This window comes from Capsella rubella, unplaced genomic scaffold (genome assembly GCF_000375325.1).
Source record: "Capsella rubella cultivar Monte Gargano unplaced genomic scaffold, Caprub1_0 scaffold_6, whole genome shotgun sequence".
Taxonomy (NCBI): domain Eukaryota; kingdom Viridiplantae; phylum Streptophyta; class Magnoliopsida; order Brassicales; family Brassicaceae; genus Capsella; species Capsella rubella.
Genome location: NW_006238918.1, coordinates 15,091,666 through 15,118,540, shown reverse-complemented (window position 1 = coordinate 15,118,540; position 26,875 = coordinate 15,091,666). Strand labels below are relative to the sequence as shown.

General features: G+C 36.4%; 6 protein-coding genes and 1 non-coding gene across 8 annotated transcripts; 5 read left to right on the top strand and 2 right to left on the bottom strand.

Moving 5' to 3' along the window:
• Positions 1-1,681: 1,681 nt before the first annotated feature.
• LOC17881547 (thioredoxin M2, chloroplastic) lies at positions 1,682-3,347 on the bottom strand. The gene is made up of 2 exons (XM_006286513.2): positions 3,011-3,347; positions 1,682-2,169 (listed from the first exon to the last, which is right to left on the bottom strand). Exons 1-2 carry the CDS (start codon positions 3,252-3,254, stop codon positions 1,856-1,858), a joined length of 558 nt encoding a protein of 185 aa, XP_006286575.1. The 5' UTR covers positions 3,255-3,347; the 3' UTR covers positions 1,682-1,855.
• A 1,710-nt stretch (positions 3,348-5,057) lies between these two features.
• LOC17884059 (CASP-like protein 1C1) lies at positions 5,058-6,501 on the top strand. Its single transcript, XM_006288712.2, has 3 exons — positions 5,058-5,328; positions 5,415-5,517; positions 6,041-6,501. Exons 1-3 carry the CDS (start codon positions 5,171-5,173, stop codon positions 6,272-6,274), a joined length of 495 nt encoding a protein of 164 aa, XP_006288774.2. The 5' UTR covers positions 5,058-5,170; the 3' UTR covers positions 6,275-6,501.
• A 2,866-nt stretch (positions 6,502-9,367) lies between these two features.
• On the top strand, positions 9,368-15,714 carry LOC111830193 (callose synthase 12). The gene is made up of 5 exons (XM_023781713.1): positions 9,368-11,418; positions 11,576-13,598; positions 13,750-15,211; positions 15,298-15,358; positions 15,440-15,714. The coding sequence occupies exons 1-3, from the start codon at positions 9,548-9,550 to the stop codon at positions 15,196-15,198; spliced, it is 5,343 nt and encodes a 1,780-aa protein (XP_023637481.1). The 5' UTR covers positions 9,368-9,547; the 3' UTR covers positions 15,199-15,211; positions 15,298-15,358; positions 15,440-15,714.
• Positions 12,676-12,753, top strand: LOC111830304. Its single transcript, XR_002833688.1, has one exon. It is a non-coding gene; the product is annotated as a small nucleolar RNA J33 (small nucleolar RNA).
• A 369-nt stretch (positions 15,715-16,083) lies between the features above and the next one.
• LOC17882340 (two pore calcium channel protein 1) lies at positions 16,084-21,906 on the top strand. Of its 2 annotated transcripts, none has more exons than XM_006287079.2 (23): positions 16,084-16,344; positions 16,677-16,820; positions 16,915-17,022; positions 17,323-17,418; positions 17,540-17,670; positions 17,868-17,928; positions 18,021-18,187; positions 18,280-18,385; positions 18,494-18,571; positions 18,722-18,783; positions 18,926-18,998; positions 19,116-19,181; positions 19,276-19,419; positions 19,503-19,560; positions 19,823-19,930; positions 20,012-20,075; positions 20,159-20,327; positions 20,538-20,602; positions 20,754-20,844; positions 21,021-21,107; positions 21,206-21,277; positions 21,413-21,450; positions 21,531-21,906. In XM_006287079.2, the coding sequence occupies exons 1-23, from the start codon at positions 16,228-16,230 to the stop codon at positions 21,622-21,624; spliced, it is 2,199 nt and encodes a 732-aa protein (XP_006287141.1). In that variant the 5' UTR covers positions 16,084-16,227; the 3' UTR covers positions 21,625-21,906. The 2 variants fall into 2 exon arrangements, with proteins under 2 accessions (XP_006287141.1, XP_023636493.1); XM_023780725.1 differs by having other exon boundaries at positions 16,216-16,306; positions 21,531-21,863.
• A 1,735-nt stretch (positions 21,907-23,641) lies between these two features.
• On the top strand, positions 23,642-24,510 carry LOC17883639. The gene is made up of 3 exons (XM_006290142.2): positions 23,642-23,956; positions 24,059-24,229; positions 24,316-24,510. Exons 1-3 carry the CDS (start codon positions 23,642-23,644, stop codon positions 24,508-24,510), a joined length of 681 nt encoding a protein of 226 aa, XP_006290204.2.
• An 816-nt stretch (positions 24,511-25,326) lies between these two features.
• Positions 25,327-26,133, bottom strand: LOC17884632. The gene is made up of 3 exons (XM_023780369.1): positions 25,909-26,133; positions 25,634-25,810; positions 25,327-25,536 (listed from the first exon to the last, which is right to left on the bottom strand). The coding sequence occupies exons 1-3, from the start codon at positions 26,131-26,133 to the stop codon at positions 25,327-25,329; spliced, it is 612 nt and encodes a 203-aa protein (XP_023636137.1).
• Between the last annotated feature and the right edge of the window lie 742 nt (positions 26,134-26,875).

Sequence of the window (26,875 nt, the reverse complement as noted above, 5' to 3'; positions counted from 1 at the left end):
GTCTTTTCAAACAATCTAAGAACCTCAAGTGGGAGTTAGGTTTCACGGAAGTTTGTCCGATATTGACTTTGGCTTGTTTCAATGTTTTCGCATTTTTGTTCTAATTTCTATATTGACTTGACTTGTTTCAATACTTCTTCACACTTTACGTTCCAGTTTCAATCATGCTATTCTTATGTTCTATTTATGAAGGTTCGTGACTTTCTTAAGGTCGCTAAAGTTCATACAAACAAAGATCACGAGCATTTAGAATAGTCCAATGGGTTATGATAATAGTATTATTATATGACCGGAGTGCACCTTTCTTATGACCTTATCTTCAGCAACAACCAAAAAGAAAGACATCACCAATAGAAAAGGTTTCATCCAATTTACGATTTAAGTTCAATGCCTGATGTTTTTGCCTTCCGCCGTAACTTTTGGTTTTTTCAAAGATGAAAACCAAAACGAACATGCATGATTCTACCTCATATCAGTTTGCTGCGCATTTTTTTGTCGGCAAACGCAATTTGTTTATTGATATTATATGGAAATGTTATTTTCTTCGACAATGCAAATGGATACAAAGAACAACATTATATTTTAACGGCTCTTGCTAGAAAAATCCGTTTTGGATGTTGCTTATCCGATTTCGGCTTGTTCTATATGTAAAGAACGTCTTAGATTTAAGATTTAACAGGGTCGATTGAACTGAGTCTAAGTCTCCTAACTATATATAGTGAACTTGCTACAAAGAGTGTAAAAAAATAAAATAGGTTACAAATATTAAGTTGAATCAAACTGGAATGAATATCATTCAACCATTTCATCTCCAAAAATGTGTGTGAACAAATTGAACATTTTTATAATTTGTTTATTTTTTTAATTTTTTAATTTTTTAAGTTGAACGAGTAGAGTAATTCTTTCAACATTTGTAATTCAATCGGTGAAAGTTAGATGGAAATGTTTTTCAACCTATTCAACTTATTAAATTGTGCAACCATGTGCATAGTCCAACGAGGTTTAGAGATATATCTGAAATTTTTCTTGGCAATCTAACACTTAAACTTCATGAACTTATCATATGATTTATCTTGTGGAGATTTCTAATTTATTTATAATGTCCATAGCAACTCTAACTTGGTTTGGGTCGGATTACCGGACAAACAACTCTAAAACCCCCAAATTTTTGTCGGGAACTGTGGATCAGTCCAAACACTTCAATTCTTTTGGGTTTTATTCATTTTGTCCTAATTGACACATCCTTGTCCATAAATTGGGTACACATAAACTTCTTTGCTCAATTTATGGATATAGATCATAAATAATAAAATATGTAACGATTACAAATAGATATTTCAAACGTAAATATGGATCGATATTGAGTTTTCTTTTCTTTTTCAGTTTTATTTAAATCTTTCTTTAGAAATGAATAAAACCTTTAGCCCCTTTGCGTAATACGGAGTAGAGGTATCACCGAATACAATAATCTAATAATATACGATTAAGAAGAGTTTAAGAATACAGTATGTAACAAACCTTAGCGTGTGTTTGCTCATCAAAAAAAGTTGCAGAACCTAGCAATCTTAAGATCCCTTTCATGACCAAAAATGTTTTGTGTAATGAGGTAGCATTAGCCTAATCCAAGATTGATCTTTGATTTCACTAGTTCCGCATCTCTAAACATCTTCAAACCGATAAAAATTCACATTAAGACATGACATCATATTATTTATCCAGTTCTAGATGTTCAGTGATGAAGAAGATACAGTTGAAGAAACAGATAGCTGCTATAAAGAAAGCTGCGTTACAGAGAGAACAACAACGAGAGAGAGACAGAGATAAGAGATCTTACAGACTCAAAAGTAAAATTTCATCACAAGAACTTATCAAGGCTAGATGTCAGAGTGGTTTTGGGCACTGCACCTATGATTGTATCCTTCTTCTCACCATTGACAAATATCATGATCGTTGGGATGCTTCTAACTCCGTACTGGCCTGGGGTTGTAGGGGATTCATCAGTGTTTAGTTTGTAGAATTTGATCTTCCCAGTGTAATGTTGTGCTAGGTCATTCACGAGCGGGTCAATCATCTTGCAAGGTCCACACCATGGTGCCCAAAAGTCAACCAATACAGGCCCGTCTGCCTTAAGAACTAGAGACTCCCATGTTGAGTCAGTGACCACTGTAACTGCAAGCATCAATAACCCATATCAATAAGTTATAGCTAAACCATTTAAATTCATGAAAGAAACCAACAAAAATTAGCCAAGAAGATAAAAGAATAACATGCTTCATGAGTTAACCAAACAGACAGCTGACCAATTTATCGATCTTCAGCCAAATGGGTATGTTGTATCTAATCCTTTACTATAGTAATCTAGATGAGAAAGGTTCTCTAAACATAATCTTGACAACGGAGTACACATGTGTTTCACAATCGATATAAAACATAATCTCAGAATAGCAACACACTTGATAAAGCTATATATTTACTCTAAAGCACATTGTACTCTCATGAGCAAAAAAACTGTTTCTTGTCACAATGTGTATATGATCCAACCAATAAAAGTGGTATCTGAGTAGGTACCCAACCAAATTGTGATGGTGTTCTACTTAAGAATTGTGAAAAGAGAAATATACATTTCCCAACCAAAAAATATCCACAAAAAGAAGAGATCCTAAAAATGCAACTTTCTTCAATATTCACGCAACCAGCATGAATCGATCCTCTTAACAGAAACCCTCATTTCCAGCAGAAAATTTCTCAAAAACGCATACTCTCCTAATAACCAAACTCTTCTTCCTCCAGATTCAGTAATCTGTAAACTAATTGCAAAGGTTTATAGCTGAAGATTACAAATTACTAACACGAATTCGAGCACCTCACTTCTAATTTCACCCTCACACAAATCAATCATCAACACAAAATCAGTTCAAACTACTAAAATCCATGAACAATCACGAATCAAGCAAAGTCAATAACCAAAAAAATAAAAATCGAACAAGGGAAGAGTGAGAAAACAACATACTATCGGTAGTAGTTTTCTGAGCTTCACAGACGACGGCTCTTCGTAGTGGAGAAACCTTAGGATGATGAATCGAGGTCAACGAAGACGAAGAAAGGGAAAGACGGATTCTCAAACCTGACGATTCCGGTAACACGGCGAACATCCGCCGAGAAGAGAGAGAAGCAGACGGTGGTGGTGAGGATACGATTTTAGTATCGGAACGGAGAGAAATTGGAGGACGAGTGGTACAAGTGAAGGCAGCCATGGCTAGATAGAGAGAAAGAAGAAGAAGAAGGACGAGAGAGAGAGAGAGATTCTCCTAATCCCAAGTGTAAAAATAATATCCAGATAGAAAATAAATTAAAAAAAGATAACGAAACTATGGAAGAGGAATAATACAAGTGAAACTGATAGCTATATTTTTGTTTTATGTACATTGAAAACAAACAAATTTTGCTTATTTATTTTTTTCAATATTTTCGGAAAAAAAAAAGAGAAGTAAAAATATTTAATACTCAAAAACATAGAATACGGTCGCGATAAAAATCGAAAAATGATATATAGAAAAAATTAAAAAAAAATAAGGAGTATTTTTAAAAAAAATTGATTCGTTTGGGTAAGATCCTGCTCTGACGTACAATCTGTAAGCCCGAGAAGCTTTTGAGATATACTAATGGGCTTATATTAGGAAGCTTTTGAGATATCCTAATGGGCTTATATTAAGCCCATTTTATAATTTCTAAGTGTCAGCTATTCAAAATTTAGCTCTTTAAAACGGACTTATATAACGATCTTTCATATAAAAAAAAAGAAAAAAAAACGATCTTTCATATTTGACAGCTAAATTCTTCTCGTAAATATACACTGTATATGGTTTAAAGTTTAAACCAAAACAAACAAAAAATTTGAAAAACGACACAAGATTTAAACTATTTTGAAACTAGCTAGTTTCTATAATTGGATTATATTCTAAACATAGGAGAATGTTCAATGTCTTCTCTTTATGTGAAAACACTTTTTTTTTAATAGGTCACCCACTTCAAGATACTTACTTCTCTACATATTTCGATAAACTCATATAAAGTCATACAACACAACTCTAATTTTGCTTTTCACTGACTTTTTTTTTCATTTAAAGCAATGTTAAATCAATATATTCAGAAAGAATTAAGATTTAAAATTGCTACTAAACGTGATAATTTTAAATAAAAAGGACTTGTTGTTGGTAAACACTATCAGCATATACACTGTTGACAAGAATATCGATACAGACACATTCGATTGTGTCCAATCAAAATGTCAACTTTAATACGAGTCCCCTAGCAGACAAAACATACCGAAGATACACCTATAAGTTAGGACAACGGCTCAATGAAAAACTTCGATATTTGTTTCTTCAATGATGTCATCGTTCATGAATCTAATAATAATAGAAACTACAACATCTGTCATTACAGTGACATCTTTAATTCGCAACTATGTATATAGTTTGAATCAACTGTTATATTATCCCAGTTTTTTTCTATAAACTATATATTATTCAAAATAAACACTCAAAACACACACAATTTGTAAAACAACACATTATTGAAAAAACTAGAATCCATGCGAGTTTAGAAATTGACAGTTAAGTATAGAACATTCATTTTCATGAACAAAAAAAAAAGGAAAATAATATTACAACTAACATTGTTATACGTATTCTATAATCTGTACCAATGACAAAACAGAATATATATATATATATATAGATTCACCACCATGACATCAGTTTTGGATTTTCTGTATACATTCTGTCATTATGTGCGGTTCAAAGTTAATATTTTTATAATTTATTCCAATGAAACAACTTATAATAAAAAGAAATACATAATTTGTTTTGTAGCTCCACATGTCTTAAAGAGAACAAAAGAGAAAGATGTCGTGCGTTGAAAAATCGGACGGTGACGGTGAATATAGTTGAAAAATCTCAACTAACAAACACATCCCACTCAACTAATATATATATATATATATATATATATATATATATCGTTGATTACCAACTAGTTACTTTACTGAGTTTATGTGTTCGTACGTATTCTTACACTTCTCTCCAATGTTTTTTTGTTCTTACAGTTTCTTCTGTTTCATATAAACTTTTTTTTTTAGAAATTGAAATCTACATTAATCGAACGATCGATGGTGAAGTTGACGAAGAGAATAGGAGGGCTTGTGCTGCGATTGGCAGCTTTTGGTGCAGCTCTTGCAGCCGTGGTAGTTATGGTCACTAGCCACGAGAGAGCTTCCTTCTTCGCCGTCTCTCTTGAAGCTAAGTACACCGACATGGCCTCGTTTAAGTATGTACACAAACTTTTCATTTTTTGTTTATGTGTTCATTGTTATACATCTTATGGAGACTTATGTGAATATGTTAATTTCGCAGGTATTTTGTGATCGCAAACGCTGTCGTGACTGTTTACAGCTTTCTGGTTCTGTTTCTTCCAAAGGAGAGTTTGCTTTGGAAATTCGTCGTCGTCTTGGATTTGGTAACATTTTGTATTTTTCCATCCATGCATTCATTTACTTAATTAATTAAACTGACATCGTTAATTTCTGGTTAACTTTATTTAAAAATCTTCATCGAAATTTCATCTCATATTAGCGACATTATTTATTGGCAACAAAATGCAATGAGAAAATTTACTGTGATAGTGTAGTAAATAAAAAAAATAGATTTACTGTGAGAATTTTTCACAACTATTTTGTCATTTTCTCGGTAAATATTGATCCATATGGTGTAGTTCAAGAATTAAAGATTATGATATTACTGTATAAATATATCATTGGTTCACGTTCAGTTTGCGTTATTTGTGCACCTGAGTTTTAATTCGGGTGTACTCTTTCATTTGTTTTCGATTTTTTACGTAACAATTAGAGTGTAGTGACTAGTGACGATTAAATAAATATATCAACAAATTATTGCAACTTTAATTTTAGCTAAAACATATTAATGCGTTTACTTTTATAAGTTTTGTTACATTAATTTGTTGTTTTCATTAACTAATCAAGGTGATGACAATGCTACTGACGTCAAGCTTATCGGCAGCACTAGCAGTGGCACAAGTGGGAAAGAAGGGAAACGCAAACGCAGGTTGGCTTCCGATTTGCGGCCAAGTTCCAAAGTTCTGCGATCAGATCACCGGAGCTCTAATCGCCGGTTTCGTGGCACTCGTCCTCTACGTCTTCTTACTCTTGTATTCTCTCCACTCCGTCGTCGACCCTTTTCTCCTTCAGAAATCTTGAATCTAACCTTTTTTCCCCTTTTTTCCTCGAGTATCCATCTAATTTTACGTCTCTCATAGACACAAATTAATACCTTAAACCTTAGCTCAATGTCGACTTGAGACGTAGTTTGTGTATTGTGTTTGTGTAATTTCTATTTACGTGTCGAAATTTTCATGGCTTTTTATAGATTCCTTTACGGATTATGGAATACTAAAACTATTAAGAAACAATTTAAAATTTGTATACTGCGTTATTATAGTTTAAGGACTATAAGAAGAGTTAGCTCAAGACTCAAGAGATGAGTGAAGTTGTAGGTATCCAAACTATTTTAGTATCGGACACTTGTTCAGTTGTGGTAAACAAAACCGTCATCGGAGAATGTAGCGTTAAAGTTGCTATAAAATCGTGTGTGTGTTTCTTCAATGCTTTGTGAAAGGCTGAAAGCACATGCGACCATTTGTTGAATGTCAGAACCAAAAGGAAGATTCCACCTTATGGGATTATAAATCAATCCCACATGCATATTATTTTAAAACATTCAATATACAGATAGTCCCAGAGAAGAGCATTATAATAACTCGAAAATAAATATCTGAAGTGTTAAAAATAGTAGAAGATGACTAGATTCACTTGATTGTCTTTTTAAATACTGGGTTGGTCGTTTGACTAGGTCAGGATCTTTTTTTTTTTTTCCCATAAGAAATTTTATTGATATGTCATAAAAGACAAACATTACATATCCACACAGGATACGGCTAAAAACCTAAACAAAGGCACATCGATAAACTTATACCAAGCCGGCAAAGATCATAATCTTTCCGGGCACAAAGCCGACAAGGGTAAAAACCCCTCCGGACACAAAGCCGGCGAGTATAAAGAAAACTCCCGGAATCAAAACCTAATTATCGAAACGATTTTCCGAATAATCAGGATACACTAAGCTTATAAACATTAAAACTATGAATGTTATCACTTTGCTTCTTTCTTCTTCAATTTACTGGTTATTTTCAAGATCGGAAGTTGATCTAGAGACTTCTGGAACACAGATGTATTGGCTTGAACTTCTGGTCTTGTAGTCCTCGCTTGATAATTTGTAGACTTCGAAAATTAGAGGTCTTGATCTACCTAAGAATGGCACGACGGAACCTCGGTAGAGGGAATTTAAACCGCCAAAAGTTGCATGCCGGTGAAGACGATATGTAATCGACTAGATCCGGTATGAAGGAGTCAAGAAACATCAAATCTCACCCAGATTTCGATGTTGGTTCGAGTGGAGAAAGCTTGGAAAAAGCTGCCTTTACCATAACACCAACCACAAAAGCGATTATGGATGGCGGTGGGTTGATTGGTTGGAAGGCCAAAAAAATCACCATTGAATCTCTGAAGAAGAAACTTGCAACAACCCCATAGACTAAAAACGAAACACAACAAAAGCAAATAAAACTAATGGGAGAATCAACGTTGGTGCTAAAGGAGCCACCGAACGTTAATCTCCGGCCAAAAAGCAACGATGTCTTGAGCTACTTCTTGAGGAGAGAGAAGGGAGAATACTTCGGAGGGAGGAAAGAGAAGTTTTTAATAGGTCAGGATCTATAATTTATAAATCAATTAATATATTATATCTAGTATGAAACAAATTAATAAATTCTAAAAATCGGTAAGAAATTAATATAGTAAGAAAAAATGACGGTACGATTTGGTCATATTATTCAACGCGTCAATTTGTTTGGTTATGACAGTTTTTTATTAATTTTGTATTTAGCGAGAATTTATAAGCTTTGGGATATATATAAATATAATAATTCGAGAATGGGACATTCTATCTTTTTGATGAAACAAATTATTATGAAAATGGGAGAAAGGTCCCATGTGAATCCAATTGAATTTAAAAACTTTAAAGCAAATATATGAGAATTATTATTATTAGGGTTCTTATTTTAGCGTCCAAAGCGGTCGCATTTGCCGTTCAATGACTTTTCCAGCTGTTTATGAAATAAAACGCTCCACTTGTATCTCATTTTTGTATTATTAGTAACAAATATTGCTTTGGCTCGAATTTTATTATATGATTTTCATAGATTACATTTTTGCTTTTTCGTGTATCACTGATGCTCAAAGGTTAGGTTTTGAAATCAGAAAGATATATAAGTCAATTTTACGAATATGACAGGTTTTAATATTGGAGACATATACGAATGCGAAGGTCTTTTGCTTCTCCGTGTAATATTGACCAGGTGATTAACCATATTCTTGCATAAAATCTTGACTAATCACAAACTTTTACATAATTGTTACATTTATAAGATAATTTTGTGACCACAAAATACAGTTGTTATATTAAGAACTTTTAAGTTTTTAACCATCATCAACATGTCTATAGAAAAAGAACCATAAAAAAGTTATAACAACATCAATAGACTTGTAGGCAGAAAAATATTTAAAAAATACTAGAACGGGTAGATTTATAAATGATTTTCATTTTATTGTAAAAGATGGATTTACGTCAATTATTTATTAAATGACACTAATATTATTGATTTATACTATTACAATTAATAAACGTCTAACGATCAACACATTATCTTATTACTAATAAGCATATTAATCTGTAAAGCATTGCGCACAAATTATAAAAGCTCTTAATATTGGGAGATCCAAGATTATGAATTAATTTCAGATTTTCAAATCCACATTAATGTCTTTTTTTTTTGTTTCTTTCTTTGTGATGACTTTTTTAAATATTGTTTCTTAACTTATATAGTAAGGAAACTATAAAGGTTGAATTAAAATATACAAAGAAATTTCCTATAAGCATTTAAAACTTAAAAAATGTATCATTTATCCAATAATCAATATTTATCAAGTATAAGCACCAAAAATAATAATTTCTGTATATAAAATTAACAAAATCTCATAATTAGGATAAAATCTTTAAATTTTGTTAAATAAAACCATAAACATATAAAGAATTTGATCATTAGTATAATCATTTTTTAGGTAATGCTTTAAGTATATATATATATATTAATGTAAAAGGATCTTTAAGAAAAAGGAAAAATTCAAATTATATTGGTTAAAAATACAAATTAAAGCCAGCAAAAAAAGAAAGTAAAAAAAGTGGAAGAAACTGAAACGCGGAAAGGAGGCAAAATCGTCTCGTCGTCGTTGTCGTTGTCGCCGTCTTCAAGCTTAAAACGAAGAACCGCACCGCTCGTTTCGATTTCTCTCCATTGTTGTTGATTCACTCAAGCTTTTTCTCCCAGAAATTTCCGAGATCTACTACATGCTACTATGAGCCTCCGCCACCGCACCGTCCCGCCGCAAACCGGACGGCCGTTGGCGGCGGATGCTGCCGGAATCGAAGAGGAGCCTTATAATATCATTCCCGTTAACAATCTCCTCGCCGACCATCCTTCCTTACGGTTTCCCGAGGTTCGTGCCGCCGCCGCTGCTCTTAAAACCGTAGGGGACCTTCGTCGTCCGCCGTATGTTCAATGGCGCTCTCACTACGATCTCCTCGACTGGCTCGCCTTGTTCTTTGGTTTCCAGAAGGATAACGTTCGTAACCAGCGTGAACATATGGTGCTTCATCTCGCGAATGCTCAGATGCGTCTCTCTCCGCCGCCGGATAATATTGATTCTCTCGATTCCGCTGTTGTTCGTCGGTTTCGTCGGAAACTTCTTGGTAACTACTCTAGCTGGTGTTCGTATTTGGGGAAAAAATCAAATATCTGGATCTCAGATCGGAACCCTGATTCGAGACGTGAGCTTCTCTATGTTGGACTCTATCTTCTCATATGGGGAGAGGCCGCGAATCTTAGGTTTATGCCTGAATGTATTTGTTACATCTTCCATAACATGGCCTCGGAGCTCAACAAAATCTTAGAGGACTGCCTCGATGAGAACACCGGTCAACCTTTTTTGCCTTCTATCTCAGGCGAAAACGCTTTCTTAATCGGGGTCGTTAAACCTATTTACGATACAATCCAAGCTGAGATTGATGAGAGCAAGAACGGTACAGTTGCGCATTGTAAGTGGAGAAACTACGACGATATCAATGAGTACTTCTGGACGGATCGATGTTTCAGCAAATTGAAATGGCCGCTTGATTTGGGAAGCAATTTTTTCAAGAGTAGAGGCAAAAGTGTAGGGAAAACTGGTTTTGTGGAGCGCAGGACATTCTTCTACCTATACAGGAGTTTTGATCGGCTTTGGGTGATGCTAGCTTTGTTTCTTCAAGCCGCCATTATTGTAGCTTGGGAGGAAAAACCTGAGGATAAGTCGGTGACAGTGCAGCTATGGAATGCTTTGAAGGCAAAAGATGTTCAGGTGAGACTTTTGACCGTGTTCTTGACCTGGAGTGGTATGAGACTCTTGCAGGCTGTGCTGGACGCGGCTTCACAATTTCCCCTCATTTCGAGAGAGACCAAACGGCACTTTTTCAGAATGCTGATGAAGGTTATAGCTGCCACAGTTTGGATCATAGCTTTTACAGTACTTTACATCAACATCTGGAAGCAGAAGAGGCAAGACAGACAGTGGTCCAATGCCGCAACGACTAAGATCTACCAATTCCTTTACGCTGTGGTGGCCTTCTTGGTGCCCGAAATTCTGGCTTTGGCTTTGTTTATAATCCCATGGATGAGAAACTTTCTGGAAGAGACCAATTGGAAAATATTCTTTGCTCTAACTTGGTGGTTTCAGGGCAAAAGCTTTGTAGGTCGAGGTTTGAGAGAGGGTTTAGTGGATAACATTAAGTACTCGACTTTCTGGATTTTTGTCCTAGCTACAAAGTTCACATTTAGCTACTTCCTCCAGGTTAAGCCAATGATTAAACCCTCAAAGCTGCTATGGAACTTAAAGGACTTAGACTATGAGTGGCATCAATTTTTTGGTGACAGCAATAGGTTTTCTGTCGCATTGTTATGGTTGCCCGTTGTGTTGATATATCTGATGGATATTCAAATTTGGTATGCAATATATTCTTCAATTGTTGGTGCTGTTGTTGGGCTGTTTGATCATCTGGGGGAGATCAGGGACATGGGACAGCTTAGGTTGAGGTTTCAATTCTTTGCTAGCGCTATTCAGTTCAACCTAATGCCTGAGGAACAACTCCTGAATGCTAGAGGCTTTGGTAATAAGTTCAAGGACGGCATTCATAGGTCAGTCTGTGGAAGCATGCTACTGATATTCCTGTTTAACGCTTGACTTGACTTGACTGTACAAGCTGTGAAATTTTACTTCTGTTAAAGCAGGTTCTCTGCATTTAATTCAATTGTACAATATCATAATAACCTTGAGGCTGTGTACTGTTTGCAGATTGAAGCTAAGGTATGGATTTGGGCGGCCGTTTAAAAAACTCGAGTCGAATCAGGTTGAGGCCAACAAGTTTGCGTTGATCTGGAATGAAATCATCTTAGCTTTCAGAGAAGAAGATATAGTGTCTGATCGAGAAGTAGAGCTGCTGGAGCTGCCAAAAAATTCCTGGAATGTGACGGTTATTCGCTGGCCATGTTTCTTGTTGTGCAATGAGCTTTTGCTTGCACTGAGCCAGGCCAGAGAACTGGTAGACGCTCCTGATAAATGGATGTGGCACAAAATATGCAAGAATGAATACAGGCGTTGTGCTGTAGTTGAGGCATATGACAGCATCAAACATCTTTTGCTCTCGATCATCAAAACTGACACTGAAGAACATTCGATAATTACGGTCTTCTTTCAGATGATTGATCTTTCCATTCAGTCAGAGAATTTCGTCAAGACCTTTAGAGTAGACCTGCTGCCAAAGATTTACGAAACACTGCAGAAGTTGGTTGGGCTGCTGAATGATGAGAAAAAGGATGGTGGTCGGGTGGTGAATGTTCTGCAGTCTCTTTATGAGATCGCAACTCGACAGTTCTTTACAGAGAAGAAGACAACTGAACAGCTGTCTAATGAAGGGTTGACTCCTCGTGACCCAGCCTCAAAGTTACTGTTTCAGAATGCTATTAGGCTTCCTGATGCAAGCAATGAAGACTTCTACCGGCAGGTTAGGCGCTTACACACGATTCTCACCTCTAGAGACTCTATGCACAGTGTTCCCGTGAATTTAGAGGCGAGACGGCGGATTGCTTTCTTCAGTAATTCGCTTTTCATGAACATGCCTCATGCACCTCAGGTTGAGAAGATGATGGCGTTCAGTGTTCTGACTCCATATTACAGTGAGGAAGTTGTATACAGCAAAGAACAGCTCCGAAATGAGACTGAAGATGGGATTTCAACCCTATACTACCTGCAGACAATTTATGCTGATGAATGGAGAAATTTCAAGGAACGGATGCATAGGGAGGGAATAAAGACAGATAGCGAGTTGTGGACAACCAAGCTGAGAGAGCTCAGGCTTTGGGCTTCCTACAGAGGTCAGACATTGGCACGTACAGTTCGGGGGATGATGTACTACTACCGAGCTCTTAAGATGCTCGCTTTTCTTGACTCTGCATCTGAAATGGACATTCGGGAGGGTGCTCAGGAGCTTGGTTCTGTGAGGAGTTTGCAGGGAGAACTGGGTGATCGATCTGATGGGGTTGTCTCTGAAAACGACCGATCGTCCTTGAGCAGAGCAAGTAGTTCTGTGAGTACGCTGTATAAAGGCCATGAGTATGGGACTGCATTGATGAAATTCACATATGTTGTGGCATGCCAGATCTATGGGTCTCAAAAAGCAAAGAAGGAGCCTCAGGCAGAGGAAATTCTGTATCTGATGAAACAGAACGAAGCTCTCCGTATTGCATATGTGGATGAGGTGCCTGCTGGAAGAGAAGAGACTGAGTATTACTCTGTTCTGGTGAAATACGATCACCAGTTGGAGAAGGAAGTGGAGATATTCCGAGTGAAGCTACCTGGTCCGGTGAAGCTGGGCGAGGGAAAGCCGGAGAACCAGAATCATGCAATGATTTTTACCCGTGGTGATGCTGTTCAGACCATTGATATGAACCAAGACAGCTATTTTGAGGAAGCTCTCAAGATGAGAAATTTGCTCCAGGAGTACAAACATTATCATGGGATCAGAAAACCAACTATTCTTGGTGTCCGGGAGCATATCTTCACAGGCTCAGTCTCGTCGCTGGCGTGGTTCATGTCTGCTCAGGAGACAAGTTTTGTCACTCTTGGTCAGCGTGTTCTTGCAAACCCGCTGAAGGTTAGAATGCATTATGGCCACCCTGATGTATTTGACAGATTCTGGTTCTTGAGTCGAGGCGGCATCAGCAAGGCTTCCAGAGTCATAAATATCAGTGAGGACATCTTTGCAGGGTTTAATTGCACATTGAGGGGTGGAAACGTCACCCACCACGAGTATATTCAGGTTGGAAGGGTCCACTGTTTAGATTATTTTTGACAAACTATGCTACAACGATCCTATAATTCTACTTTTGTTATAATCTTGCACTTTAGACTTGTTTATCTCCTTAATGCAATGCAATTTGCATAACCTTTGTCGTTGTGCATATATTCAGGTTGGGAAGGGTCGGGATGTTGGATTGAATCAGATATCCATGTTTGAGGCTAAGGTAGCCAGTGGGAATGGAGAGCAGGTTCTTAGCCGAGATGTGTACCGGCTCGGTCACAGGCTCGATTTCTTCAGAATGTTGTCCTTTTTCTACACAACGGTCGGGTTTTTCTTCAACACGATGATGGTCATTCTTACTGTTTACGCTTTCCTCTGGGGCCGGGTTTATCTGGCTCTCAGCGGGGTTGAGAAGTCTGCTCTAGCGGACAGTACAGACACCAACGCGGCGCTTGGGGTGATCTTGAACCAGCAGTTCATCGTTCAGCTTGGTCTGTTCACTGCCCTGCCAATGATTGTTGAATGGTCTCTCGAGGAGGGTTTCCTTCTGGCGATATGGAATTTCATTCGAATGCAGATTCAGCTTTCATCTGTCTTTTACACATTCTCAATGGGGACCAGAGCTCACTATTTCGGTCGAACTATTCTCCATGGTGGGGCGAAGTATAGAGCTACTGGACGTGGATTTGTTGTCGAGCACAAGGGATTTACTGAGAACTACCGATTGTATGCACGCAGTCACTTTGTGAAGGCCATTGAGCTTGGGCTGATACTCATAGTCTACGCAACGCACAGTCCGGTCGCCAAAGACTCGTTGATTTACATAGCCATGACTCTCACCAGCTGGTTCCTTGTGATTTCATGGATAATGGCCCCATTTGTGTTCAACCCATCAGGATTTGACTGGCTTAAGACAGTCTACGACTTTGAAGACTTTATGAACTGGATCTGGTACCAAGGCAGAATCTCAACGAAATCTGAACAAAGCTGGGAAAAATGGTGGTATGAGGAACAGGACCACCTGAGAAACACCGGGATGGCAGGAAAAATTGTGGAGATCATCTTGGACCTCAGGTTTTTCTTCTTCCAGTATGGAATTGTTTACCAGCTCAAAATTGCAAGTGGATCTACCAGTCTTTTGGTCTACATGTTCTCATGGATATACATCTTTGCTATATTTGTGCTCTTCCTAGTAATCCAATATGCCCGTGACAAGTATTCTGCAAAAGCTCACATACGGTACAGGCTAGTCCAATTCCTCATGATCGTGCTTGCTATACTGGTGATTGTTGCTTTGCTAGAGTTCACGCATTTCAGCTTCATTGATATCTTCACGAGTCTTCTTGCATTCATCCCAACCGGCTGGGGAATTCTGCTGATCGCACAGACTCAAAGGGGTTGGCTGACAAAGTACAGGGTTTTCTGGAACGCTGTGGTCTCTGTTGCGCGCATGTATGACATATTGTTCGGGATACTCATAATGGTTCCAGTAGCGTTCTTGTCGTGGATGCCTGGATTCCAATCAATGCAAACGAGGATATTATTCAATGAAGCTTTTAGCAGAGGGCTTCGCATCATGCAGATTGTCACTGGGAAGAAATCAAAAGGCGATGTCTAAGTTTTAAAAAACGGTAACGCTCATTGTTCTGAACACATTACTTTATGATTGTTTATAAATCTTGAATTCCACGCTGATGCAGGCTTTTAACTTGTGTAGGTCTCATTAAGTAAATGGTTAGTTTAAAGCTATTGGTACGCGGCGATGGAATCAGCTGGAGGTTAGCTTTCCTAAATTCGTTTGGTCTTAAGTAACACTCAGTGCTAGATGCTCATGATTTATTCTTTTATATTCCAAACAGATCGGTGGAGAAGTTGGAGAGGAGGAAAGGGAAAGTTGGTTATTCGGTTAGATGGGTTAGTGAGATATTTTATTGTCAGTGTGTGTGGAGGGAACTCTGATTCTTGTATGGGTTTTGTCTAAAAGGTACAGCATTTGTGTAGTAGGGTTTTGTGTATTTTGTTCTCCTTCTCTCATTGTAGAGCTTTAGAGCATTTTTAGTTTAATTTAATTTTGCTATCTAATGCCATTTTGCAGAGCTTTATCTAATGCCACATTTCACACCTTCTAGTTTCAGATTCTTCTTCTTAGTTTGAGATGCTTTGCGTTAGCCATATCCCACTGCCCCTTTTGTCTATTATTATCTGTTTCTCTGCTCGTCATTTTCTGAGTTTATTCTTTTTTCTTTCATTTACTACAAAGATTCAATCCAAAATCTGAATTAAAAGGACCACAACACCACTCTGTCGGTTTTGACTTTTCTATTTGGATCCTGATCCTTTTGTTCCTTTATTATAGAAGTTTAAAAACTGTGTAAACTGGGGAAGAAAAACAGAAAATTTACAAAAGCATTTAAAAGCCACGTGGCAAGGATTCGTCGAGGGATCAACGTGTTTGTCTGCGAGATCTATCGTTTGATAACGGGAATACTTGAAATTAATAAATTCAACTACTTCTGGGCCATCATCATCTTTGTCTCTCTTTGATCTTATCATTTTCTAGAGTCAATCACTCAGAGGAAGCTACTAGGTCTCTCCACATTTGCTTTGCTTCGATTCGATCCAGACGCCTGAGAGAGAGAAAAAAAACATGGAAGACCCTTTGATTGGTAGAGATAGTCGTGGTGGTGGTACGGATCGAGTTCGTCGATCAGAAGCTATCGCTCATGGTACTCCGTTTCAGAAAGCTGCTGCACTCGTTGATCTGGTTCTCTTTTTCTCTTGCCCCCCCCCTATAATTTCGAATTCTTTTGCCTCTTGACTTTTCAAAAAAATAAAATGCTTCTTTAAATGGATCATTTCGACTCCAAAGAGAGATTCTGTTGTATTCATCAGTTGATTAAGTCTGAAATTAGCATTTCATTTTCTGGTTGAAAGTGGGAATTGTGATATCTGTTGTTTTATTATGTCTGAAACGTTTGTTGTTTCTTTTACAGTGAAGTTCTCTTTTGTCTTTTTTTTTTGCTGATTTGGGAAACCTTTCATCTTATATGACAAAAAGGATTTGTGGGTTGACTCTAGTATGTGGTATATATTTAGGCTGAAGATGGTATTGGTCTTCCTGAGCAAATACTTGATCAGTCGAGCTTTGGAGAGTCTGCTAAGTATTACTTCATCTTCACACGCTTGGATCTGATCTGGTCACTCAACTATTTCGCTCTGCTTTTCCTCAACTTCTTCGAGGTTAGGACATTTCTTTGGTATATGCCAACCTTCCTTAAGAAATTGAGAAAATCACAACTTGAAAGTAATAACACTCTTGCCTTGTCTATTGCAGCAACCACTGTGGTGTGAAAATAAGCCTACACCGTCTTGCAAAGACAGAGAGTACTATTACCTGGGGGAGTTACCATACTTGACCAATGCAGAATCTATTATCTATGAGGCAAGTGGTGAACTTAATTTTTATTTGCTTTTGATTTTCGCTAAAGATGTATTGATTTAGTGTAGATGGGCACATAAGATACATATACATCCACTTAAAACTTGAATTGCCTCATGCTTGTTTTCCTTGAATCTTCAGAAACCTTGAGTATTTATTCAAGACTAGTTTGTTTCGTTTAATTAGTTGTTTAGAACTTTATATCAAACACACACATCTTATTTTGGATGTGTTTATTATTAGGAATGACCATGATCCTATTTCATTGTGCTGAAATTATAATATTTTGCGCTGTCCAAATAGGTGATTACCCTCGCTATACTCCTTGTACATACTTTCTTCCCGATATCCTATGAAGGTTCCCGAATCTTTTGGACAAGTCGCCTGAATCTAGTGAAGGTATTTCCTTGCTAGCCAATTTCACAGTTTTGTGCCTGCTTTTTTTGTTTTTTTTGTTGTAAATTGATCAAAAAGTAAGAAATTCCCTCTTTTTTTTAATTCGTTTTCATCATGATTTCAGGTTGCTTGCGTGGTAGTTTTGTTTGTTGATGTGCTGGTTGACTTTCTATATCTGTCTCCTCTAGCTTTTGATACTCTTCCTTTTAGAGTCGCCCCATACGTGAGAGTTATCATATTCATCCTTAGCATAAGGTATCCATAGATCTCTACTTATGTTCTATCAACTACATAATTTGTCCTTTATATCTACAAACAAAGAATGAGTAGATGGTGCCATGTATGATTAATGTAGACGTGTGATTGTTTCACCTAATTTTCGTCTTATTAAACCACTAGATACATCCCTCATCAGATTCCCTAAAGTTATGATTTTTTAAAATCCTGCACAGGGAACTTCGGGACACCCTTATCCTTCTGTCTGGAATGCTTGGCACATACTTGAATATTCTGGTCAGTGGCCTTCCAAATCATTTTTGACTTTCAGATATGGTGATAGATTGATTGTCATCCTATGATTTTTAACTCTTTGAGTATTTACACAGGCTCTATGGATGTTGTTCCTTCTATTTGCCAGTTGGATTGCTTTCGTTATGTTTGAGGATACACAGCAGGGCCTCACGGTCTTCACTTCTTATGGTGCAACTCTTTATCAGATGTTTATTTTGTTCACAACATCCAACAATCCTGATGTCTGGATTCCTGCATATAAGTAAGTATTAGGTGAAATCCCATTTGCGTCTCAGTTTGCTTGTAATGAGATGCATCCAGTAATTTAGTGACTAATATGTTCTGTCCTGTAAGGTCTTCTCGCTGGTCTTCGGTGTTCTTCGTGCTCTACGTGCTAATTGGTGTCTACTTTGTCACAAACTTGATTCTTGCCGTTGTTTATGACAGTTTTAAAGAACAGGTGGATTATTAAATACTTGATGTTTGTATGGTTCTTATGTCAACTTTTAAGCAAAAGCAATAATATAATTCGACTCCGTGTTTCATATCATATATATACTTTTTGCAGCTCGCAAAGCAAGTTTCTGGAATGGATCAAATGAAGAGAAGAATGCTGGAGAAAGCCTTTTGTCTTATAGACTCAGATGTAAGTTCATCCATGCATAAGGATTACATTTACTCCTATAGATATGCGGGGAAGTTCCCCCTTGGGAAAGAATCTTCATGAAAGAGCGTTTTTGTTAACCACTTTGCTGAACATATATTTTCTTCGTTCTTTATTTTCATATTTTAACAGAAAAACGGGGAGATTGATAAGGACCAATGCATTAAGCTCTTTGAACAGTTGACTAATTACAGGTGTGTTGCTATGATCTTTCGTATTTTTCTTATCTTTTCCTATTTATGAAAAAAGGATACTGCTTTTATATACTTGTCTTGGTTTCTTCTCTTTAATTGTGTTAACTTGTTAGACCTGATATGCATTTCTTTGTCCTTATAGGACTTTGCCGAAGATATCAAAAGAAGAATTTGGATTGATATTTGATGAGCTTGACGATACTCGTGACTTTAAGGTAGAAGTCTGCTAAGGAGGTGGCACATATGATCAGGGCTACCTTAAGATTACTATTCACATAAACCTCTTGACCAGTAACAGATTCTTTTCCCCTTTCTTGTTTCCTGTTGAGCAGATAAACAAGGATGAGTTTGCTGACCTCTGCCAGGCCATTGCTCTAAGATTCCAAAAGGAGGAAGTAGTAAGTCCACATATACTTTATTTTCTTCTCTTTCAATATTTACTTATCTCCACCATATGTTTACATTAGCAAATCCTCTGTGTTTTCGTTGCAGCCATCTCTCTTTGAAAACCTTCCACAAATTTACCATTCGGCCTTATCACAACAACTGAGAGCCTTTGTTCGAAGCCCCAACTTTGGCTACGCTATTTCCTTCATCCTCATTGTCAATTTCATTGCTGTCGTTGTTGAAACAACGGTATATCATGTTCCCATAAAGTGTTTTTCTTTGACATGTAATCCCTAATTCTTTCATAAGCCATAACAGATTTTGGTGTACAGCTTGATATCGAAGAAAGCTCTGCTCAGAAGCCATGGCAGGTTGCCGAGTTTGTATTTGGTAAGAACTTGAATAGGTTTCCACTACCTTCTCTTCATTTGTATTTTTTTTTCTTTTATTTGATATTTTTTGGAAGTGTATAATCTATGGTTACTGAGAAATATGATGGAAAGATGAAGAAAGAAAACAGAAGTCAAGCTATTTCTTGTATTATACCGCTGAGTAAAGTAGTTTTTTTGGATTAATATTATATTATAACTGCCAACTTTTACTGACCAACTTTTCTGGAGCTAAGTTTTTTTCTTTTAAAATGCTGTCACAGGTTGGATATATGTGTTGGAGATGGCTCTGAAGATCTATTCATATGGATTTGAGAATTATTGGAGGGAGGGTGCAAACCGATTTGATTTTCTTGTCACATGGGTCATAGGTGACCTTTTGAAGCATAATTTTATCTTGTTTTACAGAGTGATTGATGGCTATGTATAATTGATAATCTTTGTATCCGCAGTTATTGGGGAAACTGCTACCTTCATAACTCCAGACGAGAACACTTTCTTCTCAAACGGAGAATGGTGAGGAATAACTATGAAATATTTTTTATAAGGGTTTTTGTTTTGTAATAATCCTGACTCTGGTTCTCTTCTGTCATTGATAGGATCCGGTACCTTCTCCTTGCAAGAATGTTAAGACTGATAAGGCTTCTTATGCACGTCCAGCGATACCGAGCATTTATTGCGACGTTCATAACCCTTATTCCAAGTTTGATGCCATATCTAGGGACCATTTTCTGCGTGCTGTGTATCTACTGCTCTATTGGCGTACAGGTTAATCAGACTACTGAGTTTTTTTCTGAATAATACATGCTAACATATGTCGAAGCCATGGTCGTTCTTTTCATTTTTGCTTATACTAAGCCTCTTGAACCTTCATCTGAAAGTTCTAGAGCCACTTTCATGTGTTTTCTTTGTCTCTGTCTTCTCTCGGCTTCGATTCCCATACCAGTGATTAAAAATTTTCATTTCATTTATATGTAGGTGTTTGGAGGGCTTGTGAATGCTGGGAACAAGCAGCTCTTCAAAACCGAAATGGCTGAGGATGAGTATCCTTTTTTGACTTTTATGAAAACCTTTTAAGGCACTTAATATAGTCTTACTTAGTAGACCTGTTCTGTTCCTGTGGTTGATAGTGAGTATTTATTTTACGCGAGAAACATTTCCAGTATATGATTGTTTCTTGACTTAAAAACGCAGCTATCTATTGTTCAACTTCAACGACTATCCCAATGGAATGGTCACACTCTTCAATCTGCTAGTTATGGGTAACTGGCAAGTATGGATGGAGGTAATTTCATTCTTCTGTTAGTCCCAGTTTTAGACTCATTATAGTGTCCAACAAGAAGCATTGCAAGAGTCATTAGAGCTGAGGAGGGCAATGCTAGATGTGACTATAAATAGCTTCCTTCTTATTGCCAATCACTATGGTGCAATAGTTTGAACTACTCATAATGTTTTCTACAGAGCTACAAAGATTTGACGGGGACATGGTGGAGCATTACGTATTTCGTCAGTTTCTACATCATCACTATTTTACTTCTATTGAATTTGGTGAGTTTCACGTTCACTGACACCAACTCCTAATTAAGAGCTCGACCAGACGGAGGCTGTAATGGTTATAACTGACTAATTATGCTTGTTTGTTTCAGGTTGTTGCCTTTGTCTTGGAGGCGTTCTTTACTGAGCTGGATCTTGAGGAAGAAGAAAAATGTCAAGGACAGGTTATTTATCATCTTTAATTCGCCATAAAGTGACTACACAAAAAATGAACACATGTTTCAGAGATTGCAAACGTAAAAGAACCTTTGACTCGTGTTTAATCCGAAATGTTTTCATCTCATTATTGTTCATTGCAGGACTCTCAAGAGAGGAGAAACCGGCGTCGATCTGCAGGGTAAGTAGAGATATCAAATCTTTTGAATTTATATATCACAGTAGACTCAAAATCTGAAGCTTTGTTTTGTTTTGTTAAAGGTCGAAGTCTCGGAGTCAGAGAGTTGATACACTTCTTCATCATATGTTGGGTGATGAACTCAGCAAACCAGAGTGTTCTACTTCTGACACATAATCATGATCGTAAAAAGGTTATTTTCTTTTCTTGTGGATTCTATATGGAGAGATCAATAGAATCTAACACGTGGCTACATTTTTTCTTCTTTCGGGTGAAGATTTGATATAAAACGATTGTGTTATATGATCTTTTTTGGCTTTTCGTGTTCTTGGTTAGTAACTTAGTAGTGTTTTGTAATGAAAACATATGACCATCAATTTCTTTGACCCTTTTGTAATGAATGATTCTTATTGTTATTTTCGCAAAAACAATCAAATAAAGGGTTCATAAAAAAGTTAAGTTTAAGTTTAATTAATCATAAAAAGTAAAATTCTCATAAAAATAAAGACGTTAATCACATATCATTAACCCAAATTACTAAATAGCAAACAAATAAACTCATAAAAACATGAGATAATAGGAAGTTTAGTACATTTATGAAACTTAATTAGAAAAGTGATACATTTACTATTTATAATTAGAAAAACAATCACTTTATACTATTTACCACTATTTGTAAGACTTTACCATCCTCAGAAACAATTGATATTTACAACATTTGCCACTCTTTCTCTTTCTTTTTTTACGCTCACATTTTTTTTTCTTTTTCCTTTTTTCTTTTATGTTTTTCTTTTTATTTTATCCCCCTTCAATCTAAAAGCTATAATACTATTCAATAAAAATAATATTTTTTTAAAAAAAATCAGATATATAAAAACCTATGTTTTTCTCTATTGTTTGATATGCATTTTGCTAGATGATTTTATTTGATGATGTCAAATAATTTTTTTTTCAGATTTTAGATCTGTACAACTTAATAAATGTACAACTTAATAAATGTACAGATGTATTATTAAATGTACATATGTAATCTGTACAACTTATTATATGTACAAATGTAATTCGTACAACTTATTAAGTGTACATTCAGACAACTTATTAAATAGACAAGTATAGAGTAATACACACAATTTAATCTATATATCTCATTACTGTAGATATATATTAATATACAAATTTTCACCCGTACAGCAAAACTACTGTACATCAGAACTACTGTACAGAAGAACCATTGTACACCATAATCATGTATATTCCAACACCATAATCATGTATATTCCAACCATTGTACAAACCATTGTACAGAATCACAGCCTTCGAAGCCACTGCTTACGCTACAATTAATGTACAAAACCATCACGTACAACAGTGTTGTACAGATAGAGAATGAAATGTATACTCTCCCGTTTCACAAAATGTGTCATTTTAAAGTTTTATTTTTATATATATATTAATTTGTATAGATTTCCTCTGTACAATGATTTATATCTGTACAGACATCTTTATGCATAGTGATATACAAATGTACATATATTTTTGTGTACAGTTGTATCAAACTAAAACTTCGAGCCATAAACATCTCTGTAATAAATTGTACGCATAAAATATGCATGCAATGTATTTGAAACTATTAAACATAAACATTTGTATATATATATATATAGCTTAAATCGTACATATATATATATATATATGTACATAAGAATGTATGTACATATATAATTATATATATTTAGACTATTATACAGTTTTTAAAATTATTTAACAAAATGCATATCAAACTATTGAGAAAAAAACATAGACATTTTTGCATGTGAAAGAAATTAGAAAAGAAAATTACATTGACAAATATCTTAATTAATAAACTGAAGGGGTGTGTAATAAAAAAATAAAAAAAAATAATTAAGTAAAAATTTATTATTTTTCTTTTCTACACAAAGCTAATTGAGAGTAACGAGAGTTGGAGAGAGGGAGATGAGGGAACCCATTTTTGTCTTTACCCAAATTCTGCCTTACCCCACCTCATTTTCTATCTCACACTCTTCTTATCTCACGCACAGTGTTTTACACCCATTTCACAAATTATAAATAGTATTTGTACTATATTCCTAATTAGTTTATGAAAATGTACTATAATGCCAACTCACCCTAAAAACATTAGGCTTAGCCAAAATCTAGGGTTTTGTCGACAATCATGGCTTCGGGACCAAGCAAGACAGAAGCCGAGACGGTGCAAATCGCTTCCACGGCGACGGAGACCAAAGAGACAACCACTGGAGAATCCTCCGTCTCTTCCTCTCTCAACAAGGACAGGTCCGATTCCGAAAGCAATGAAAACTCTGCCGAGAGCGACGGAGGAGACGACGGTGATTCAAAAAGCGAGCTACCGGTATGGTTAGTGAATGACTTCTACAATGGAGGATACTGCTCACCAGATTCAGACTCTTATACCGACGAAGAAGCTGAGCGTAAAGCACGTCTTTATCGACGGAATCTTCACCTTAGCCATGTTCGTATATATCATTCATTATATATTATTCGAAATTTAGTTTGCGTCTTTTTACATACAAAAAAATAACAAGTGAAATCTGATTTTGGAGGTTTAATTTAGGGGTTTCTTGTGGAAGAAGGGACTGGTCCTAAACGTTGCCCATCGACTGGTATAGATGTAATCTATCTTGAATCTCTGGACGATGAACATTCTCCGGTTAAAGGAATGACAGAGCTTCAATACGCACAAGACATGGCTAAACTGTCACTTCGCGAATACAATGACTCAAACGTAAGTTTGATTTTTGCGTTTTATTTTTACGTTTGTTTTGTTGGTTTAAGATGTGTTGTGAATTGTTTTTTCGTTGTGTTTTTCAGGAAACCAATGTGAAGTTTGATCATGTTGTAAGAGTGACAAGGTCTAATAGTTCGTGGACTACTTCGTATATCACTTTTATGGCGAAAGAGTCTGATGATACTCTTGTGGAGTATCAAGCCAAGGTTGCCAATAAATCAACACACAAGACGACTTATCCTATCTATTGCAGGCCAAGTCCGAAGATTGAGTTCTAAATATGTAGTCTAAATTATCTTTTGCTTTACTTATGGCTAATTTGCTTATACATAACTCATAAGATTTAGATAATAGTGTTTATGAACGTTTTCCAAAACTTGAATGAGAATAATATGAGTGAGAACAAGAGAATATTAAAAGAGTAAAATTTGGATAAGTGGACTGCCTTTTGCCTAGTTCCTTACTCATGAGCTTGATCTCTAATAAACCACTCAACTCGGAACAAGGGAAGGCTCTGCTTACACGATTGTTTAAAGGAGATAATCAGGTTTTGTGAATCTGATCAATTATGGAGATGACCATATATCACATGATAGGTACCATTGGACGTTGAAACTTCCATTCTCCACATTACAATATGATGGTATATATAACTTCTCAAACTTCTAAAACTTGTTACACTTTGTTGCTGACTAACTATATGTAAAAGAATGTCAGTAATTTGATTTCAGAGTAGATCGAACTGGAATATTAAATGGGATTTTGGAAAACAACAAGATGTTAACAAATAATTTATGAGTTGGAGACGACGTTTTTGAAACAAGTACGACTTCCAATGATCCATCACAGAAATCTAAACAAGAATGAGTCATGAAGTCTTCCACTTCGGTATCATTAAAACGTATAATTTTATTACTCAACTAAAATCATAAGGTCTTCTATCACGAAAATGCATGACGAAATCATATTATGTATAGTTTATTTGTGGTGGATCAAGTTTTTTTTTTTCTTGTGTGTAGATATACAAAAAAAAATCCATATGGGAAAAGAATAATCTAACTACAGTTACTTTGTTTATAATTTTGTAATTTACCTTATAGTATTGGCTTTGGAAGCTTTGGTATAGGAGACGGTCTACAGAGGATGGGATGCATCTTACCGTCCAAAGTAAGCATAGACTTGGCTTGATACTCCACAAGAGGTCCATCAGGCTTCTCCCTCGCCATAAATGTAATGTATGACTTTGATCTTGGTCCTCCGTGAAAATTACCTCTCACCACTTCAACAAACTCAACATTCAAATCCTACAACCACAACAAACACAATCGTGAACAAGTCAGATTTAGCTATACACGTGATCTACAAAACTAGCAAGGAGGGTGAATGAATGATTAGACAAACCAACAATGAGAATAGAGAACTAGCCTTATCTTGCTTGTGTTTTTGGAGACAGACATGCACCATATCTTCCCAGAACTGACGAAAGGTTTTACCTTCAAGTGCTTCAAGTTCCAAAGGAATTGAGAAGATGCTCTTGTAGTTATAGAATAGGCTAAACTCTCGCTCCGCGTAAAAACCCTAATCACACACGTTATAGTACCACATAAATCAACACCATCAAAGGGATTATATTCATGAATCTAGGTCACAGTCAAAAGAGAAACAGTGGATTATACCTTGCTCTCGATGATTTGGCGTTTGTAGATCCGATAGTGTTTATTAGCCTTTTCCATGTCAGGATAAGGCATCTCGTCACCAGAGGAATAGTCCGTATCGGGAGATGAATAATAATCCAAACCATCGAAGCTGTCCACATCCCACTCGGGCGCCTCTAGCATATCGATTTCAGCCTCAGGCTCCGCATATATGACTTTGTGACAGGACAAACCGGTTAAGAACATGGTTTGGGCTATCTCTGGTTTAGTTAATTATAATTTATGGTTTAGGTTTTGCATCTTTGTCGCTTCTATATATGTAAGGCTGAGCAACTTTCTGCAAACTAATCAATCAAACACAATTTATCTTCTTCAATCTCTTACTCTCTCTCACGATCATCATCATCTATCACCATATCATCATCCATCATCGAATCCAGTTCTTCGAAGCGATCCTTCTACCTCAGTGGTTGCTTTCTAGGCTGTATTTGCCCTTATCTTGTTCTCTCGGTGAGAGCTGATTTGGGATTTACAATTTACTGTTTCATTGGTATCAGAGCCTTCGAGTTCTTCGGACCAAATTTCATGGCGGATACACAACCACAATCGACGACCAAGTCAGTTTGTAAGCCAAAGAAGCTTCTTTATTCATGTGAAGAGGTTTATGAAAGAATGGACAAGGGTTTGTGTATATTTTGTGATGAATTAGATACTCCTGGTCATCATAATCTGAAGCACAAGGGAGTACACATATTCATGAAGGATTGTGAGGATGATCAAGTTTCTGGTGATAAAGAAGAGACTCGTCCAGTACGTGAAACTTTGATAAATCCTGCTCCAAACGTGAAAAATTTGAAGAGTTCCGACTCATTCACCGAACCGTTAGAGCTTCACTCAGTATTGAAGATTCCAAGCTCTGTTCACGATGTCTTACTGGTTCATAAAATTGATTCATATGTTGAGGAAGTAAAAAAATTGCCTCGACAAC

Excerpts from the sequence above, each read along its gene's own strand:
- LOC111830193 (XM_023781713.1), top strand. The coding sequence starts at position 9,548 with ATGAGCCTCCGCCACCGCACCGTCCCGCCGCAAACCGGACGGCCGTTG. Across the intron at positions 11,419-11,575 it reads TTCAAGGACGGCATTCATAG|ATTGAAGCTAAGGTATGGAT; the intron begins GTCAGTCTGTGG and ends TACTGTTTGCAG. Across the intron at positions 13,599-13,749 it reads CCCACCACGAGTATATTCAG|GTTGGGAAGGGTCGGGATGT; the intron begins GTTGGAAGGGTC and ends GCATATATTCAG.
- LOC17884632 (XM_023780369.1), bottom strand. The coding sequence starts at position 26,133 with ATGTTCTTAACCGGTTTGTCCTGTCACAAAGTCATATATGCGGAGCCT. Across the intron at positions 25,811-25,908 it reads GCCAAATCATCGAGAGCAAG|GGTTTTTACGCGGAGCGAGA; the intron begins GTATAATCCACT and ends GTGTGTGATTAG. Across the intron at positions 25,537-25,633 it reads GTTCTCTATTCTCATTGTTG|GATTTGAATGTTGAGTTTGT; the intron begins GTTTGTCTAATC and ends TTGTGGTTGTAG.
- LOC17884059 (XM_006288712.2), top strand. The coding sequence starts at position 5,171 with ATGGTGAAGTTGACGAAGAGAATAGGAGGGCTTGTGCTGCGATTGGCA. Across the intron at positions 5,329-5,414 it reads ACCGACATGGCCTCGTTTAA|GTATTTTGTGATCGCAAACG; the intron begins GTATGTACACAA and ends TTAATTTCGCAG. Across the intron at positions 5,518-6,040 it reads TCGTCGTCGTCTTGGATTTG|GTGATGACAATGCTACTGAC; the intron begins GTAACATTTTGT and ends TAACTAATCAAG.
- LOC17882340 (XM_006287079.2), top strand. The coding sequence starts at position 16,228 with ATGGAAGACCCTTTGATTGGTAGAGATAGTCGTGGTGGTGGTACGGAT. Across the intron at positions 17,419-17,539 it reads GTCGCCTGAATCTAGTGAAG|GTTGCTTGCGTGGTAGTTTT; the intron begins GTATTTCCTTGC and ends TCATGATTTCAG. Across the intron at positions 18,386-18,493 it reads ATGACAGTTTTAAAGAACAG|CTCGCAAAGCAAGTTTCTGG; the intron begins GTGGATTATTAA and ends TACTTTTTGCAG.
- LOC17881547 (XM_006286513.2), bottom strand. The coding sequence starts at position 3,254 with ATGGCTGCCTTCACTTGTACCACTCGTCCTCCAATTTCTCTCCGTTCC. Across the intron at positions 2,170-3,010 it reads TCAGAAAACTACTACCGATA|TTACAGTGGTCACTGACTCA; the intron begins GTATGTTGTTTT and ends TGATGCTTGCAG.
- LOC17883639 (XM_006290142.2), top strand. The coding sequence starts at position 23,642 with ATGGCTTCGGGACCAAGCAAGACAGAAGCCGAGACGGTGCAAATCGCT. Across the intron at positions 23,957-24,058 it reads GGAATCTTCACCTTAGCCAT|GGGTTTCTTGTGGAAGAAGG; the intron begins GTTCGTATATAT and ends GGTTTAATTTAG. Across the intron at positions 24,230-24,315 it reads GCGAATACAATGACTCAAAC|GAAACCAATGTGAAGTTTGA; the intron begins GTAAGTTTGATT and ends TGTGTTTTTCAG.